We start from the raw sequence: 20,488 nt of genomic DNA on the forward strand, positions 1-20,488 counted from the left end.
AAATTACAGCAGAAATCGTTTCACAATGACTGTCTATGGTAATGCGATTAGTATTTGAGCTACATAGCGACACAGCGTGCTTCTGAAGTCACATTTATTTAACCGCTGTAGAGCTCATTCCGAGACTTCCATAGCTTCGGCTATACATGACATACTCCGGTATCGTACCACTTTCACACGGTAGTAGCTCGCCTAGGTCGCCCATGAGCATGGCGCGAAGACCATGACTAGGGTGCCTCGATACCATGCTTCTCCGCACAAGGCGGCGACAAGTCCGGTTGCACTGCCATATTGTGTCGGAACACGTAAAGCCGCACTATGACGGACTGCGAGAATTTAGGTTCAACACTCACCGACAGTGTAAATTAATTTTCGCAGTTAGTACGCTTACATGCATTGTAATATTTACATTTCACTTTAAGAATGGAGGTGGGACGCTTACCCTAAGGCAATACTAGAAAATGTTTCAAGCCCAGCAGATAACTAGTAGCTTTTGCCACACTTTCACTTATGCCCATAAATTTGTTTCCAAAACAAAGTCGACATATATAGTGTACACTAAAGGTTTTAGGGGTTGTCCTTCGAAAAGGCTGATGCAACTTTTGACTGTAAAGCAGCAGCTGCTTTAATGTCATGAAAAGATATAGGACAAAACAAGGTGAATAAGTGTGGCAGCATTACCAATAACTGAAGGCACTGTATACACTGCGATAAAAATTGTGCATTTGAGAAGTAATATTCATAAAGAGCATGTGGTCGAAATATTCTTACAGTAGCAGGGACAAGCGTCAGAAGCAAGCTTGAGGTAGTAGCTTGTAGGCGTTCTTACTTGCTCTTAGGACAGAGGAATGACAACACAGTAGTGCAAACAATCACAATGGCATTTATTGCACCTTTCATACAGCAATGCCTGCTAGCTGAATTTCTATCCATAGAACATGCCGATGGGTGCGCGACAAATTGAGGAAATTTGACTTACCGTGACTGGATATAGAGTGAATATGCTGGAAACCAATGCTTGGTCATTCGCTTGTACTGGCATGCGAACGGTGGCGCATTCAAATGATTGTGTTAGTCTATTCCGGTGTCCTACTCCTATGCTTTGCAAGATGGTCTCGCAGAAGCATGGATCGGCGCGCGCACGTAACGTCCATGCTGCTTGCTGACCCTGAGCCAAAGAGGAACAGCCATCTTCCTTTTGCACCCAAGTAACCCCGGCATTAGGTGGTGTTAGCAGCATGAAACTCACGCCATCTCTCGTACTACTCTGCAACCACACCGACCGCCTCCGTAAAGCCACGCGGCGAAGCCAGATTGCAGGAGACGGGAGCCATGCGGGGAAAACAACATCAGGGGATGTCGCGCATCCCCACAAGTTTCAATCACGGCCGCGGCTGCCAAATTTCAAGGGGGACAAAATGCAAAAACGATTGTGTACTTAGACTTAGGCACACGTTAACTCCAGGTGGTGAAAATTATTTAGAAGTCCCTCACTAATAATCAGATTGTGGTTTTGGCATGTAAAAGCACATAATTATTTTTAATAAGTGAAAAGCAAAAACAAGGCACAATGTACAGCCTTTAAGCACTTGTATATGAGCACCGTCATTGCAGACATCTAGCTTGATGTATAAGCCCATGTGAATATTTCTGGCCTGTAGTATACTAGTATAGTATGTCATGTCTGTATAAGTGTAGTTCCTAAATGCTTTGTTGAAAAACACATTTGACAATGTTCTGGTATGCAACAACTCGTAGATGAGCACCAGAATGCGAGAAAGAGCTGAATAGTGACATCTAACCAAAAGAAAGAAAAGTCTTTTGCGAAGCTATATAGCTGTCACCTGAGTTAAACCATAGGAAGACAGCGTAGAAATAACTTGAGATGTGGCTATCAGCAGCTCACGAATATATTCACCTGCCTCAAGCCGCAGAAGCATCATGCATCTAAACTTGAGTGCATTGGCAGAATAAAACTAATGTTATAAACTTCTCGCAAACAAAAATATATCATGCAGTCCAAGTTTACACCTGCAGTGGTTCTGCTGCCATATCTATGCTCCTTGTTACACCTGGCTGGTACAATCAGTACCAGTATAAATGCTGAGCTGCAAGAAGACAAAACTCCCCAAGAACATTTTACTATAGTTTAGATGCTCAGTGCATGTGATTGTTGGAAATGACACATTGGGTTTAGGCAGGTTTCTCATATGACGGCAAACGCCTAGTGCTTCAGAAAATTTCCTGAAGACCATTTCACATGACAAATTTAAGCATCATGCTTAAAAAAAAGTCGGCAAGAACGTCAAGAACGGGGAAGTCTGAAACACTTGTCGTTTTTCTGTTGAACTGATGCACAAATGTACACAGCAAAGGGGCATTATGGAATGTTTTTACCTATAACACTGTCACGCATCTTTCATCTCATGCCGCGAGCCTGAAAAGACAACTTATCGAACATGTCCGCATCACCGTGGAAATTACAAAGACCAGACAATGCGACAGCGCCGCACTGACTAATGCATGTACATGTATGGATGCTTGAACAGCTCTGTCACAATATGGTGGAGGTGCAGCGTGGACCTGGTCAAAGTAGATCACCACCCTGACTAGCGGCAGGCGGCGCTGACATCGAGGGACCTTAACCACAACTGTATGAGGCCAATGCAGTGACGGCGATGGAATGATGAAGAAGGAATGATGTGGATGGAACAACAAAGGCGTATGACAACAATGAGATGACGATTCTTAAGTAATCACGATGGTATAAAGACGACATGAGGACAATGGGATGAGGCGAGTGTATGACGATGATGTGACAATGACGGTAAGACGATAAACAGATGACATAGCTGGAATGACGACGGTATGACAATGGGTGCATGATACCCACTGTCTGATGATGACTCAATAATGACGATTACATAACGATGGTGTAATCACAATTGAATGGCGACAGCTTGATTACAATAGAATTGTGAAGGATTGACGTCGGTGGAACAACGAAGGCATGATGACTGTGATGACAACAGCATGATGAAGTTAAAACAATGACAATGAGATGACCATGCCGGCACTATAACAAGACTATGACAATCGCATGACAAGTCGGATTACAAAGCTGGAATGATGACAATGCAATGACCATTATGGCATCACAACCAACAGCGCATGCCTAGTGGCCCAAGGTATTACACAGCTTGGGCCACTGGGTTGGCGTAGAAGGCGCGATGACCGAGTGACAAGGGTTGGATCCTGAAAGTGGAATGACGAAGATGGAATGCCAAGGATGGCATCACGAACACAAACTTAGTGACCCAAGCTGGCAGACAACCGGGGACCACTGTGCCAGTGTAAGAGGCTAGATACACTCAAAACATGTGAAGTAGGCAAAGAATGCCAATTGCAATAAAAGAAACATTAAACCATAGGGATGTGGAACTATTCAAAACTTTCATATTATGAATCAAATTTTATCAAATTCATATGAATCTATTTGATTTGGTATTCAAACTGAATAGTCGATAATCGTAAATATGAATACATTTCTAATATTTCTAATTGCCAACTGTGCACGATCAAGCATAGAATTGGTGCAAGTGTGCAGGTAATCCCGACAGCCATAGCAGACATATAACGCAAGAAGTTACTTAGTGGAGTATGCTATGTTGATCAAGGAGTTGAACTTTTCCAGCTAGACTGCCATCATGCATACCCACGAATGAGCTCTGCTATGTGAATGGAGTGCTTATTTGCTCCTTATGTTCCATTTGTGCATTTAATAAACTCTTCCTAATGTGCAGTCTAATGACAGGAACTTTCTAACGTTTTGAATATACTTTGATGTGAAGATCGCGTGACATTAATGGTGGAAGTGGCTGCTTACTATTTCAAAATTTGAAAAATATTCGATTTTATTTGCATCATTCAAAAAATTCGTCCCAGTCCCAGTCTAGGATGAGTTTTTCCTCAACTGCAAAGCTTTCCTTCCATGAAACCTGTGTGGCTTTTCTTTGTAGCTTCATGCATGGTGGATAACAAATTTTCCCTTTCATGAACCATTCTCCACCTTGTGGGATTTTGCAGAACTGATTTGCTATATTGTGGTATGTTAGGCCCACAGCTCATGTGCCATTTCTCTGCGAAACAAAGGTAACATGCCGCATGATCAACATTTTAGCACACCGTCATCACGCTTCAGCGGATAAGAGAATTAATAATGCAATGAAGAATTAGCCTTTTAGAACATTCCACATTGCCAACACATGACCAGCACTAAATGCTACGGTGCCATCTGACGAGTAGAAATCGAAACACTTTAGCAATTCACTGGCACCTTGGTCCTAACGTCAGCAATGACAAAAATTTGCCAATACTTTGTCAACAACATGAGGCGAGACTAAGCAATGGCTGATTTGATTGTACTATTGATTGCTAGCTTTCGTGACTGAGAGCAAATAGCAATGACGAATTCCGGTCGAAAAGGGTGGCTAGGTACTCGCGGTGACTGCCGCGGGTCACAGACTCACACCAGTGCACTTATTCCTTTCAGCTTGAATTAGCCACACTCACTCAATGATCAGTAGTTTCTGAGGGCCTTTCCAAAAACACATGGCAAGGCCTACACTAACACTTGGTGATACAGTATTGTGCGCTATACCGGGCATATTATCGAGTGCTATATTGTCACATAGTGGCTGAAAAACACAGCAACAAAACTGTGAATCACGAAGCGAACCCTTTATTGAACCAGCCTGTGCCTACAAAAGCAAGTGACACTGAAAGCGCAACAATAGCGGCAAGCATAGTCATTGATCGTCAAAATTTGACCTGTTGGTCAAGTGCGTCAGCTTGTATACAACTCTTGTTGAGCATTCCAGCATAATTGCTGGTTCCCGTGTGCCTTCTAGATGGTACTATACAATCTGATTCCACAAAATTCAATGAGAACATGAACAATAGATGGAGTAAACAATAACAGTAATTTCCAAATCGTGCAGGTGTGTCTTACGCTGAGCGATAACCAAGTTAGCAGGAGAAATACAGTCCTCGGAAAAAGGAAGAACAAGTGCGTGCATCAATATTCAAAGGGACTCTTTAGTTTTGGCTCCGTTTTATTTAAGTTCTCCAGCCCCTTGGAGTTTGAATTAACAAGGTTCCACTATGTAGCAACCAGTGCAGGAAACATTTACCAAAACGATGCAGTTCTTAAACTTTTGCAAACAACTGCTGCATTAATGGAACATCTCAATCTGAGTGAGGGTGGTTAAAAAATATTCTACAGCAAATGCTCTCCCCTCAAGGGTAACTGAGAGAAATTAGATGTTTAAGTACCATGTCAGTGGCCATAATAAGGAAACATCACAAGGCCAAGGGTCATAGAAAGAATTGTTTATTAAAAATATTACAATCAGCTCAGCTGAACATGTCGTCATAATCTGGCGGCGGCCGGAGGTGATCCGGGTTTGGGCTGTTGGAGGAAATGAAAATGCACAATCATGAAGTACAATTGCTGTTGTGCCCAGCAAGGCCTCATAAATGGTGCACTTTTCATCACGACGGCAAGACGTAGTTACAGCAACTTTTTTAAGAGTTACTCGGGCTCATTGTTTCAACAGAAGCGTGAGCTTCTTTGTTTTAAGAAACAAGATCAATTCAACCAATGCGATGTTTGTGTAATTCTTAAAGGTTGTCACAATTTGCAGACTGTCTGGGAACCTCCACATCTATCTTGAATTTTCTTTGAAATTTACAGCAGACGGTTATTTATTTCAAAATATCTTACAGGCCCCATGAGGAGCACTGAGTAAGTAGGGCATCAATGCAAGACAGTTGTACACGTGAATACCTAGACACGAGAATCACAAAGATGATTAAAAATTATAGTTGCAAAACAGGGTTACAAATGAAGATTCAATAGCATACAAAAGATGGGATAAATTTTACCACACACGTTGCTCGCGCACATTAATCGAACATTGTGTAAGAAAACATAGCTTAAAGCAAGAAAAAAAACAAAAAGGAAACAATACTAACAATACTCGGATAAGCAGAAATTACAGTTCAGGGTAGTGTACAAAACATCGGATAAATTTTGCTATGTTCGTTGTTTGTGCACATGATCAAACATCATGCAAGAAAAAGTGTAGTTTAAAGAATGAAACAGAAAAAAAAAATCAGTGTGACGTTACACAGATATACAGAAAATGCACATAGAATGACATGTTTAGGACAGAAACAGCAGGTTCTAAAGTTGCCTAAATTTATTTCTATCTGTCTGCATGACAGTGCTGCCAGGGAGGGAATTCCACAAGTGGATGGCTCATGGTAAAGGTGACAAATTAAATGCATCCGTGTTTTCGTAGATAAGCATGTAACTTAAATCATAATTCAGTTATGATATGCTACTTGTACGTTCCAGCAGCACATGGAACACATTACACAATAACGACATTATCCAATACCAATTACACTACAAGTTAGGTAGTGTTCGGTAGTTAGGTAGCTAAGTGTTCACCACACCAAATCTAGCCTACTGTTTACTGCACATGACAATTTAAGCTTAGCTGTAATAAGTTCAGCTCGATACAGTTCATGTAAGCTTCTACCATCTGGTACCACCAGTTCAATATTTACTTTTGCAACACATTTGCTACTGCTGCTGCAGAATATTAAAAAAAGACAGTAAAGTTGAGACTGCCAAATGGGCAAAAACATAAAAACACAAGGAGCCACTCACCCAGCAAACCGCGGGTTGGCTGTACCTGGCGCATCTGGTCGCGGGGGCCCAAATGGGTCAAACCTGGCACCGGGTGGAATAGATCCCCTGCACAAATAGCGAGAGAGAAGCAGATTGTTACTGCTGCACCAAATACCATGGCTATGGTTAGTGTACCTACCAACTCTCCCAAATTTTTCTTAATGTTTACAAATTTGTGCTATTATACAACTGTTGTGTATAGTTCTACAAAAAATTATATTCTGTTAATGACAGTTTCAAAGGTTCATAAGTTTTAAAGGTGTTGAGGGATGCGGCAGCACAATACATGGTGAGTAATGCACATAAGAAAGGAATTGTAATACAGTAAAACCTCATTAAACCGTAGCCGCTTAAACAGTAGTTTCGTTTTAAAAGTAGTAAAGTCAAATCCCCGACTCAGTGGCCATTGAGGATAATGTGTTTTGTATCCGCATAAACCGTACCAGCTTATTGCGTACATATCGGTTAAAACGTAGTGTTTCCACTTTTCATCCCGCAAACACGGCAGTGTGTCGTCTCCATCAGGCACCCCAGCTGGCTCAAAGCTTCAGCAAGTTTGAGGCTGCTGTCGTCGCTGCTATGCCGCGGCGGCATCAAACGAAAATAACACTCTTGTCACGCGAAGTGAATAAATACTGCATGTTTTTTTTCTTCTCCCTTTCATCGCACTCTCTCTTGAGTTTCGTTTTTGACAAGTAAGTGGGCGATTTCATGCTATTTCGGATAAGCAGTACTACTGTTTCGTATGTACTTTTTCCGAGCCCCGGTCAACTACGGTTTAACGAGGTTTCACTGTATGCTACTTGTGCCATCCTGTTTTGGCAGCACAAGATGCCATATGCAAGAAGAGTGTACTTGTTTTGAGCAAGTTGAAGCAGGCAAAATTTGCAGCAGCAATGTCACCGGAAAAGTCAATGCAATCTAAAGAACAGCGTTGCTCTTCAGTCTCTGCTGTTTGAACGTTTACTACTGCTCAAGTGCCGTGTTTATTTGTAAATAAAGAGCACATGTATCCCCCCCCCCCAATAAAGGGGGGAGAATAAAAAATATCGCCCCTTTCCCCCCAATTCACCCCTCCCAGTCATGCTTGCAGATATTTATGAATTTTAATGTCCACAGATTGGCAGATATGGATTTGTCCATGCTAAAGGTCTTGTTGATCTTTCATAAAGAGATTGAAGGCAAAAGCTGAATTAATCTAAGATTTTATTGGCTTACTCTTCTAAAAGCCTTGCAACACTTGTTTTATGGCAACACATGGTTTAGTCTCTGAGAAAACTGACTGAATGAACTGCCCAATTCTTTAGCAATTCAAATCGTCCACAGCGAGTGCACATTCCAGTGCGGCTGTACCATTGACATTGGATGACAAACACTGCTAGGTTACCAAAACATGCCCTTGGGTTTGTCATTTCGTACTTGGCACCTTTATTGTGTCCATCTTGTAAATGCTACTGCTATTGCTTTCAAGCACTGCTGTGTGTTACCGCCTGCTTTGACAGAGCAGGCATTGACAGGCATTGACAGAGCAGTACGAAGTAGCAGCACCAGGGAGTTACTCTGTGGGAAACAATCTATAAAATTGGCCAAGCTGCTCTATGTCCTATGTTTAAATGCAGCATAATTGACTTTAGCAACAGTGGCTGACTATGATTTACGAAATGTAAACCGGACATGTTACATTATGGTATAGCCAGTACCATATTTTGAGATGGGCAGTGCTCTGTAGTGCCAATGTTGTCCTGCACTTGTATTATTTCTCTCACTTATGAAGGCTTTGTTTGTAGAAAAAGTGGTGCTTCGGACATGGTGGAACACTAGCCAATTGCATAAGCTTGACTAAATATTTGCTCTTAGTGTTTCTTTCAACGAAAACCAGCCATCAGAAATTTGACTGCGCTTTATTTGTTAAAGATCTGTATGCAGAAGTCTCCGAGGGGTTGAAAAGAGAGCTAAAGGGCTACCTGTGGCGAACTTCCATATACCTATGTTGTTGATATCGTCAGTCAAAATGTGGGTAAGAGTTCTAGTGAGGCTTTTGCCATGGTCCTGCTATTCTGACAGGAAATTTTTCTTGTTGCTCCCGAGTAACACTGGGTGCCAAGCCTTACTCAGGAGCAACAAGAAATTTTTCTTTCAATCTCTATGAAAGCCACAAATTTAGTCCATTAGGTGGCAAGGATGAACAGTGAAGGCTTCCAAACTAGAAGAAGGCTGGGCATCGCTCGTGGCCTCTGTTTCCAAAATAACACTTACTCGCATCCAAGTTTCGCGGCCTGCAGTAGATGCATGCCTGCTTCTAAAGTCATGACACACACGTGCGCCTACCCAGCACCCTGTTTAACATCTGAGCACGAGTTGTTCACATGGCGGCCAAAGTAACTTAGGTGCACACCAATTCGTAGAAGTATCCCAACGTGTAGCAAGCATAGTATGGCACCACAGTATAATTACTAACATCAAAGATTGAGCTAGTTCTGCACAATTCTAAGTTCAATGGTGCAACTTCTTGAAAGAGGACAAAACCAAATAACAGACAAGGACAAGTACTGAGAATCCTTATTGCAAAGTAAATATGTTTGTTTGCATTCTGCAACATGTATATAATATCTTTCGTTAACAATAAAGATTCCTTGTTGAAAGCCGGTGCTTGTCCTTGTCTGTTCTTTGGTTTTGTTCTCGTTCAAGAAGTCGTGCTGTTATACATTAAACCATAGTTTACCACCATTGGCCCAGCCACATGCATGACTGAACAACTGTTTCTAGTCTGGGTGTGTGCATTATTTGTGCTAATCAATAAACCCTTTTCAGAATTGCAAAGCTAGCTTTCCTGTGAGGCAGTTTGGCCAACTAATGGTGGCACAGTCATTTTTGCAAACACAGCATGCAAGCACAGTTCGCTTGCATTATGACATGGAAAATGTGGATGTGGCTATTGTAATGGAGACATGCAGAAGAGGCATGTGCAGATAGCACTTCGTCTTCATTTAAACCACTACTGGTGCCGCAGCTGGGCAAATGTGTGGTACAGAGAAGTGCACTTGCACATTACGAAAAAGGCCCATTACCACTGTCTGTCGTCCACTTACCTGGGAATGCCAGGGATGCCGACGCCGGGATCCGAGTGGTGTGGCCGGGGCAGCTGTCGGGGGTCCATGAGCATGCCACCGCCGGGTGGCCCTTGGTAGAAGGGGTTCAGATCCCGCTGGCCCACCCGTGGAACCTCCTGCAGCGGGGACCTGGCACACAACAACCGACAACCACACTTTCTGGCTGCTGCTTGCATTACTACGCACATTTCCATTATGAACACGATGGTGGCAAAGAGCTTGCTCGCTCACTGGCCAAATAAACACAGAGGGTGATAGCACAGTGTCTTCAGGAAAAAAGCACGGACACACATTTTGTGAGCAATGGATTTTCTACTGCAATCAATAGCTACTGTCACAATAGACCACGGCAGTGAACATCGAGCTTCAGTTCATGATGAATTATTACATCCATCTCTAGCTAAAACTGGTACAATTTTCGATTTCAGAGTGTGCAAAGAGCTGTTTTATGTCAAAAGTCCCTGTTGTCATGGGCCCTTCCTTTGACACGCTGATGTCTGCATTGAAAGGTGCCACAGTTTGATGACAGCGCAGCCTTTAATATGGAACTGTATTCATTCTCCGTTTGCCATCAAAGCTTTATGAAAGGTATCTATATGTATAGAATAACTGAATCATGCAGGCACTCCACCTTTAAAATCTTGTGTCATCACTGCTCTAAGATCTGCATTATTTATTTATTACTTAAATGGGCCTTAGAAGAGAGTAACGACTAGCGCTCCAGTGGCAATAAAGGTGATCACGTTAGTACAAACAAACCTCGCATATAACGAAGTTGCATATGACATTAAAATAGCTTGATAGCTTCATTAAATAGCTACCCTATGTCTAAGTGAGCACACACTGATAATGGTGAGAGAAAAAGGAGCAATTAGGTATGCATGACAAAAATGCAAGCATGATGTCTTAGACGAGTTAGCAAAGGGTCTACTGTCGATGTTCGTGGCTTGGCAGTGGGTTGCCATTCCTTATGCAGAGTACGTAAACAGTGTTGAAACTGAAAATGCATTTTAAAATGAAATTGTGTGTCGAGTCTTATCAAATGAAATCAGCATGTTGGCTGCAAGCTAGCCAAGCCACTGGTCAAAATGCACATGAGAGTCCAGAATGTGCTGTTTTAAGTTGCTCCTGCAGAGTATTTCACATTTTCGCTACCAGAATAGATATATTGAGCTGTGAACAAACAAATATATTCGCTTCACTGGAACTGATATTCTCATGGATTTAGCATTTTTTTCCATTTGGTTATGGCAGTAAGCACTTAATGAAACAAAACATGGCCAACCAGATATTAAGTTTACTTCTTTATGTCAATGTTCATTGTAACAACGATAACAAAGGTATAATTCAGTCAGCAAACCATAGGTCGGCACATTCGCTTGCAAGTAAACTGACTCATACTAGCTACACACTCATTTCATGGCGTGAGAAAGAGCATCAGTGAGTGATGAAGGGAGTGAGTAGACATGAGCATGATCGAGAGTTTTAGAGGATGCACATACGAACAAAAGTCAATGAAGGCAAGTTTGAGTGGACATGAGTACGCACGAGTGGGAGTTGTACGAGCATGAGTAGGTGCCGGTATGTGTGAATGCAAGCAACTATGAATACGAGTGAATTGCTGGTGGTGATGAGCAAGAATGTGAGTGAACATGTGCATAAGTGAGTACATAGCCTACAAAAAATATTTGTGAATGAGTACAAGTGAGTAATCGCTTCTTCTGCTGATCTATGCAGCAAAGCACTCAACATTGAAAGGGACACCAAAGGCAAACATGAAGTCAAGCTAAAGTGATAGATGAATACTCGAAAATGTATAAGGCATCAGTATTATCGAGAACAAAGCCTTAGTGAGAAACTGTGATAAATGTAGGACATGATTTCAGACTCTACTGAGACATTCCAAGTACCAGCCTGATGATGTAACTCCTCATTATAATTGTGACAGAAGAACTCAACCATTAATATTAAAAACATCATTGCATTATAAGATGGAAGAAAATGCTACTTGCCCACTTCTATCCGATTTTCAGAAGAAAACGCATTGATGCCTGTTACCCTTATGCAAGCAACAAACACGGCGCCATAACCAGCAGGTCCTGTTTTTCTCCGAAACCGAGGTGCCTCGAAGACATTGAGGAGACAGTCCCGCAAGCGGCAGGCTGCACGCCTGTAGCTCGCCACCACCCCCTGTTCAACCCCTTCGCTGACCACAGGCGTCTCCCTCCGCCTCTAGCCCCGCATCTTACGACCCCGGCGGTGCACAGTAGCCTGTGTCATAGAGAGAGTAAAACTGTGTTTCAAAGAGAAAGGTTGTGTTTCAGTTTTGCTCCCTCAAGTTCGTGAGGCGCCCTTCTTGCGTGGGAGCCGCTTGGGGTGGGTGTACACGTGTGCCTTACTTTGTGACGCCTGTTTCTGGTCCACAGTGGCACATTCGCAGGCCGCTGTAGACCAGAGATAGTTTTCTAACAAGTGTGCGGTTAGGCAGCCGAGTCCGCGGTCGAGAATTTTTTACGCTTAGATGCCAGTTACCCTTGGCAACAACACGGCATATAGTCAAAAGGTTGTTTTCGCTCAACCCAGCGGTGCCGGTGCTCTTATGCATGGTAGTTTCTGTATCGCATAGTCATGCACTTGTCTTGCTGGCTTGTGAAACTCATACTCAAGGAGCAACTACAGGCACACGATATTCAAGCGACAGCAACAAGTGACGAGACACTTGTGAAAAACTAGATCGAGAAACGAAAGCAAGAAACACGAGACCGCGTATCACTAAAAAAAGGTAGTGACAAACTTTCAGTGTCTGAATCAGAGTTTGCTCGCTCACTAGTCAAATAATAAATAAAAACATCTATTAAAAAATATACTATAAAAATATCTCAAACGTTCCATGAGGCCAACATTTTAACTAGAGAGTACTAGATCTAGTTTTAATGTCCTGTCTTCGCCAGAGCAAATGCATTCCATGCCGTCAGCGGCAAACGCTGTGGTGCCATCCGATAGCTAGAAATCATACTTTCGAGAATCCATGTCTCTGAGGTTGTTTGTCTGTGCAATCTCAGATAACTTATACTCGGTGATAATTGGATGAAGCGAAGGCTCATTTAACCGTTCATCTCTTGCTGCCACAGAGGAGAGCAAGTAGCAAGAGCAAATTTGGATTGATGGTTGCTGCCACGTTGTTATGCAATAATATGGTGGCAGGCGGGCTGCTGCACAGACTTCCGGGCGACAAGTGAAATTTCTGCAAGCAGCTGAAAATGCTAGATCTATGTGATGTCTTGGGATGCTGTCAGCTGTGTCTTCGCTTGGTTTCTGGCCATGCTGTCGCATTTTATGAAAAAAAAAGAAAAACGTAGTGCCGGCTGTCAGGTGCTGTTTTGCTCACCTACGGCAGTAAAGGGTGATGATGTATGCTGTGTCGCACCTCCCCAATCGTGCCAGGCAACTTAAATTGTGCTAGTTCTCTTAAACGAAGTGTTTTCTTGTCATGCAACATGCGCTGCATGGTTTCTGAAATTAAAGTCCACGTTTACATAATATTTGCTGCCTTTAGTGTCCCTTTAAAGAAAACCTTGTTCAGCATTAGGTGTGACACTCTAAATCCAGGATGGAGGAATGAGTGCAGTCAGCTAACCACTCGATGCCAGGCTGCCTGCTGGGGATATGCAGGGGATTGTTCTCCTGGGACACCATGCGCGAGGCCTCACGTGACGACGAGGCCTGGGTGGTACTGTCTATCGTATCCAGCACTGAGACCACCTCCGTGTTCAGCTTGGAGATCAGGTCATCCAGGCTCTTGTATGCCCTGTTGCAAAAACAAAAAGGGCTCCGTCACCTACACCAGCCATTCACAATACATGATGCGTGCTTCTATCGCTCTGCATGGCTTATGTTAATGGGTGAGGGTGAAGCACCAACGCAGCCAATCATACTCCCATGTCCCTATCAGGATTACCCCTATTCATATACCTAAAGCATTCACGTATCGAAGGCAGGTACTCTGTACTGATCATTTGAAACAGGTGGAGCATCAGTAGTACTGCCAGCTGCACTTACGTGAAGAAAATGCAGCCTTCATTCAGTGAACCCACCAGAGAAAAGATGGCGACACTGCAATAGTCTCATTTCCCTTTGTCTCTCAACAAAACGAAATTCCACTGACATTTACGAGTGAACAAATCAAAGAAGTTACTTGGAGCAGGATGTTGCACAACTTTCACTGTACGTGAGAAGCAGCAGCTCAGCAAAACCACACCAATGACTCAATGTGCCAAGCAGATGCACTGTGTACAGTAAAAGTTATCGATACCTGCGAAATTCAGTCTTTGGTTGCTTCAGAATGCAATTCATTTCACCTGTACTGATAGATTAACCAGGCACAAGCAGGTACTGTCAACATTGATAACATCAGGGTGAGCTGGTGCAGGTACTTCAAAGTGGTAGTGCCACCATCAGTCTTTCATCCTTACATCTTTTCTGGCTTACAAAGTCTCTTCCCATGGTAAGAGTAGCTCTTTTGATATTGTAAAGGGGCAATTTACTAATACAGTTCAAATTATTTTTTTCTTTAACATGCCTTCATCAATGGCTTTCTCGCCCATTCTTTTCTCAATGTTGTCGAGGAGGTCCTTTTGGAATAGGTAAAGCTTCACACTCATTTCTTCCCTTATGTTGTCAGCATTAATGAAAGGAAACATTGTCATTCATCTGAGGGCAGCACAAAGCTAGCATGGAAAGTCGCACATGTTCCTCTGAAAGAAGGGAGAACCGATTTGCTGTTGTCGGTGCTCACTGCAAGCCAAAGTGAGTGTTTTGGCAGGTCTTTGCTGGGATGAGCAAGACCAATATTTCAAACTCCAATTTCGGAATGGTACGCTGCAACTTAGTCCAAAAGATCTTGCGGCAGCTGAGAAATTTGTTTCATCCACTCTGGCTCAGGAGAATGTTCCAGTCACACTGAAGTGGGATGTGTTGTATTTAATGTACGCTGGCTGGAACTTCAGCAAAATTCATATCACCCTGAAATTCAAATCAACTGTGATCGTGCCAATGAGATTTGACTGTGCAAAGCAGCCTGTACAATATCCACCTTAGTATAATACCGTATGTGCCATGCTGGCACCATACTGCATGGTGTCAAAAAGTTCACATCGAGTTCAAGGCTGCAGATATGACACCAAACATGTACGCTGGCTGGAATGTATGTACGCTGGCTGGAACTTCAGCAAAATTCATATCACCCTGAAATTCAAATCAACTGTGATCGTGCCAATGAGATTTGACTGTGCAAAGCAGCCTGTACAATATCCACCTTAGTATAATACCGTATGTGCCATGCTGGCACCATACTGCATGGTGTCAAAAAGTTCACATCGAGTTCAAGGCTGCAGATATGACACCAAACATGTACGCTGGCTGGAATGTACGCTGGCTGGAACTTCAGCAAAATTCATATCACCCTGAAATTCAAATCAACTGTGATCGTGCCAATGAGATTTGACTGTGCAAAGCAGCCTGTACAATATCCACCTTAGTATAATACCGTATGTGCCATGCTGGCACCATACTGCATGGTGTCAAAAAGTTCACATCGAGTTCAAGGCTGCAGATACGACACCAAACATGTACGCTGGCTGGAATGTATGTACGCTGGCTGGAATGTACGCTGGCTGGAACTTCAGCAAAATTCATATCACCCTGAAATTCAAATCAACTGTGATCGTGCCAATGAGATTTGACTGTGCAAAGCAGCCTGTACAATATCCACCTTAGTATAATACCATATGTGCCATGCTGGCACCATGCTGCATGGTGTCAAAAAGTTCACATCGAGTTCAAGGCTGCAGATATGACACCAAACAGAATTGTTACGAGGGATGCAAACAAAGCCACACAAATACAGATGACAATGATTAGACTCTGCCTTGAACGCACCTGGACAGCTCTTCGAACTTGCCGCTTGCAAACTTGTTCATGGTGACATTGGTTGAAGCTGTCCTCTCCTTGCGGACATTCTAGTAAAGGGTGGGGCCAAAGTAAAAAAAGAAAATTGTAGCAGTGTGACCAAGTGAATGTAGTTTACAGGACTACAATGAGGCAACTCAAAAGATATCTGCATTTTATTTATTCACACTTTTTATTTTGCATTAGCAGTGCTACTTATTTGTTGCAACAATTCCTAATGCTCTGTGTCTGCTTCAGCTTACAGGGACGTGCATATTTTGCTTAAGGTGTTCAAAAAACAATTTTGTGCTTACCGCTGCACTGTTCTTGTTTAAATTATGCAGGAAGATTTCATTTTGAAGTCTACATCGTACAATGCAACACTTGGCACAGTTAATTGCCTAGTTTTCTTAATAAGAAAGAAAGTGCATACTTGCCTTCGTTTATGGGGATGTGAGCTGCTGCCGCGACAGTGCAAGCATAAACTTGTGTTGCCACCTGCCGGCAGTTCCAGAAAGCAGCGTTTCAGGGAGGGCTGCCATGTGTTCCAGAGGAGTGGGCAACATGTGGCAACCCTCCCCGACCGGCTACTTTATGCAGCTGCTAGCAGGCGCTGACAAGTTTATGCTTGTGCCATCCCGGCAGCAGCTTGCATTCCCGTGAACGAAGGCAACTTTGCACTTTTTTTCTTAAAAACCAGGCAATTAACTTTGCAAAGTGTTACACTGAACCACGTAGACCTCAGAATGTGATCTTTCTGCAAAATTTGAGCAAGAACAGTGCAGCGGTGAGCACAATATCTTTTTTTCATATGTAAGCAAAATATGCACACCCCTGGAAGTACCACTTCTAGAGCCACACACTATGCTGTCGCACTACTTTATGGTCTTGAAGCAGTTCTCAAACCAGTGCAGTTTGCACATGCTGAAAGGATGTGAACACAGCTCTTTTTTAGCAATGGCACGACATCACAGCTTGCGGAGTGTGGTACCAAGCACGCAATGGCATTACCGTTCAACAGGGTGGCAGATTGGAACTACCTAGTGTTCCATTATGTTGCAGGGTACTTGCCCCTGTCTGATGTGCTGCTGTTACTGCTTCATGCTATACACCCTCACACAACAGGCCTATAGGCAAGTAAACAACAGGCACACATGCACAGTTTTGGTGCTTTTGTACAGAGTAATGACAGGTAAGTTAAACTGTTACTAACAACTACATGACAGATAACACACCCTTTATATGCCATAAAAAACTTGCATGCATCTTTAGGCGCATAGTGGTGGCAGTGTCACCCACACTACACTCAGATATATGTAGAATGGACCTAATCAACAAAGTCGCCTGACAATTGCAGGATAATCCTGCAGACCCTCGTCAAGTCTGCATTTTCCCCACCTCAACACCCTACTCATCCCCTCTGCCTCCAGACACTAGAAACAAGAGGTCAGCATTGCAACCTACTCCAGAGTTGAAAACACAACTTTTCTTTCTTGTCTGCACGGTAACTTGTCAAAGCTGCTTACATGCCTGCCTACTTACCAGCACGTTCACCAGCAAAAAGCCTCCCGAAGGAATCACTTTGAGCACGTAGCGCTCAGAGCCCTGTATGGAGGCATAGCGCAGCGTGTACAGGGACTGGTTGTCATTCCACTTGTCAGGCAACAGCTCCGTGCCCTTTGAGCCTTGCGTCCACTGCAACAGGGCAGAATAATGGGACAAAAAGGAATTGTGGCGTTTAGCGTCCTTAAGCAACTCATAGGCTATGAAAGACACCACGAAATGGGAAAGTGAGGGCGGGGGTCGCCAATGTACACAGAAGCATTATTGTATGCGAGTGTTTTTTCACGCCCCCTTCTTCGGAATGCGATGGGGAATTTAAAAAAAAAAAACACACATCTTGAACCGCGCTACTGCCACTGAACCACCGCGGCGGGTGAAATAACGGAAAACGCAAATGACGCATTCAGCGAGCTCGCCCCAGTGTACGACACCTAAAGCGACCAATGCAGGGAAATGTTTTCAGATCAACAAATAACTTCGATCACGTAGGGGGCTCATGGTTACAGTTCCGTCTGGATTAACAGGTGAACGAGGTTCAATTTTGTGTGCCTCTTTTTTGTATTCTGTTCGCCTTGTGTTAGTGCGTGGAGCTCTACCTTGGTAGAGTTACATGTACAAATTTCTAGATGGCTTTTCTACAAAGAAAAGTGGAATCGGCATGAGCTAGAGACGAAATCAATTGGCGAACCCGACGTTAGGCGTTTGAAGGTTTCGGCGGTGCAGAATGCTACGACTCACAACAAACCCGCATATCCTAATCTAATGACTTCACAAATATATTTGCGATTGTTATTTAATCACCTAAGTTCACTGCTCCCGAACCTAAAATTTGCGAATGCTTCTATCACTTGGCGGATGCAAGCAGACCTTAAATTGTACATCTAGCACAAACCACAAGATGCTAGGCGCTGACAATCATGCGATACTTGGATAGAAGCAGAAAATAATTTAGGGGCGCGGCGCAGTGGAGATGACGAGACGCTACGCGCAGTACCTGCTCTCCGATGCCATGGCAGCGCTTGCCGCTTCTCACTAGCAGGTAATGGGCCAGCAGGACGAGAGCATCGCTCTTAGACTTCAGGGTGTCCTTGCATGATTTGAAGAGCAGCTCCAGGCCAAAATACTTTTCAACGCAGGTCTCCGACGGGGACCCGCCGGTGCTTGACATAGCGATCTTTTGCTTCGGCTTGTGCGCCGTACCGTTCCAAGTTGCGACCTCAGCAGCGCCTCCCGCGTCAGCAATGAACGCTTCCTGCCCAACGGCTTTGAGCACGAGATCCGAGATCCACGAGATCTCGAGTATCGTAATAACGATGAGGATATCGTATCCATTTGCGGTATTAAATTTACAAAGCTGCACATTACTAAATAATGCACATTTTGGTACTCTGTTTGGTCCTTTGTTCCTATCAAACGGTAGACAAGATGTTTTTTTTTTTTTTGCGACAGAAACCGAAACTATTTTTTGACGGACCTTGAGCGCAACCTGAGCGCCAGCCGCTTCTTTGAAAGTGCAACCATATGATGGTTGAAGAAGCGTATAAAAGCTGAACACGCTGCATCATGTTTGTAATACTTAATCAATCACTGATCGAATAGCTGAGGGTGGTGATCGATGTGAACTTGTTTCTTCATCTTGAAGCGGGCGAGTTGCAGCCAAGGAACAAGGACACGGGAAGGCACATAATAATACGCACGCAGCGCTACACACCCAAGTGCTGCGTGTGTGTATGCCATTATCCTCAGGTGTGGAGCCTGAATGAATTATGATAAGGATGATGCGTTTTTTGGCGAGATGGTAATTCGCTGCGTGGGGATGCGCTAGAAGACGTACAAAATTCAGTCCTCTCGCAAAAAGACAAGCCGTTTGTAGCTGCACATTTAGCAACAAGTTAGCAAAACGCGTCTGACAGATTTAGTCACGGCTAGAGCGTCTGGGAATGCAGGAATCTGACTTCAGAAAGTCGGTTGGCGAGTGCATGATGGGCCATATATCACGCGAAGAAGCGGCCGAGGAATATCAGAAGCGAGCGACCAAGAAATTATTAAATAGCCCGTCTTGAGAAGGAGCTGAGCGAATTGCAGTCGTATATGTAAGCTCCGTTGAACATGTCTTTGGTGCGCACCCCAAAAGTAGTTGTCCTGTCAGGATCCGACCAGGAACCTCAGTGGAATAACTGCCCCGAACCTCAGCACAGCCTTCCGGTATATATATATATATATATATATATATATATATATATATATATATATATATATATATATATATATATATATATATATATATATATACACCAGCAAGATAATTACGGAGCGGTAGGCATGCCGGAAACGTACAGGCTCTAGATTCACCCCGGAGAGTGTGGGGTAGCTGTGCGTCGAGTAAGTGCGCTATCGTGACTGCACTGATTTGAGAAAAGATGATGAAGAATACAGCGACCAATAGTGCGGCACGGGCGCACCCACGAAACGCGCTCTCTCCCTCTCTCTCTCTCTCATAATAATAATAATAATAATAATAATAATAATAATAATAATAATAATAATAATAATAATAATAATAATAATAATAATAATAATAATAATTGAGGGGCGATTTGGCGGTAAATGCGAGAGAAATACGTTAACATTGCGTCGCACCTCTTTGAGGTCCCAGATCAATGATTCAAACCGCGTTCAACACTTTCCAGAGTGTTGTTCAGGAGCTCAATCGGTGCACGTCCTGCCTCTTCTCTTCGAGGAGCGAAGTACAACTGACGATGGTCCAATTACCCCTGTGCTGCGCCAACAGATTCCAACTTGCGCCTGCGAATTTCTTAATTTCATCACCCCACCTAGTCTTTTGCCGTCCTCGACTGCGTTTCCCTTCTCTTGGCACCCATTCTTTAACCCTAATGGTCCACCTGTTATCTAACCTACGCATTACATGACCTGCTCAGCTCCATTTCTTTCTCTTAATGTCACTTAGAATATCGGCTATGCCCGTTTGCTCTCTGATCCACACCGCTCTCTTTCTGTCTCTTAACGTTACGCCTATAATTCTTCGTTCCATCGCTCTTTGAGCGGTCTTTAACTTGTTTTCGAGGTTCTTTGTCAGTCTCCACTTTTC

At 43.4% G+C, this 20,488-nt stretch overlaps 1 protein-coding gene across 1 annotated transcript; it reads right to left on the bottom strand.

The window, feature by feature from the left end:
- Positions 1–5,376: 5,376 nt before the first annotated feature.
- On the bottom strand, positions 5,377–18,991 carry LOC126537482 (proteasome inhibitor PI31 subunit-like). The gene is made up of 7 exons (XM_050184502.2): positions 18,374–18,991; positions 17,359–17,511; positions 15,808–15,887; positions 13,508–13,678; positions 9,850–9,999; positions 6,740–6,826; positions 5,377–5,470 (listed from the first exon to the last, which is right to left on the bottom strand). Exons 1-7 carry the CDS (start codon positions 18,545–18,547, stop codon positions 5,416–5,418), a joined length of 870 nt encoding a protein of 289 aa, XP_050040459.1. The 5' UTR covers positions 18,548–18,991; the 3' UTR covers positions 5,377–5,415.
- Positions 18,992–20,488: the final 1,497 nt, after the last annotated feature.

This window comes from Dermacentor andersoni, chromosome 4 (assembly GCF_023375885.2).
Source record: "Dermacentor andersoni chromosome 4, qqDerAnde1_hic_scaffold, whole genome shotgun sequence".
NCBI classification, from domain to species: Eukaryota; Metazoa; Arthropoda; class Arachnida; order Ixodida; family Ixodidae; genus Dermacentor; species Dermacentor andersoni.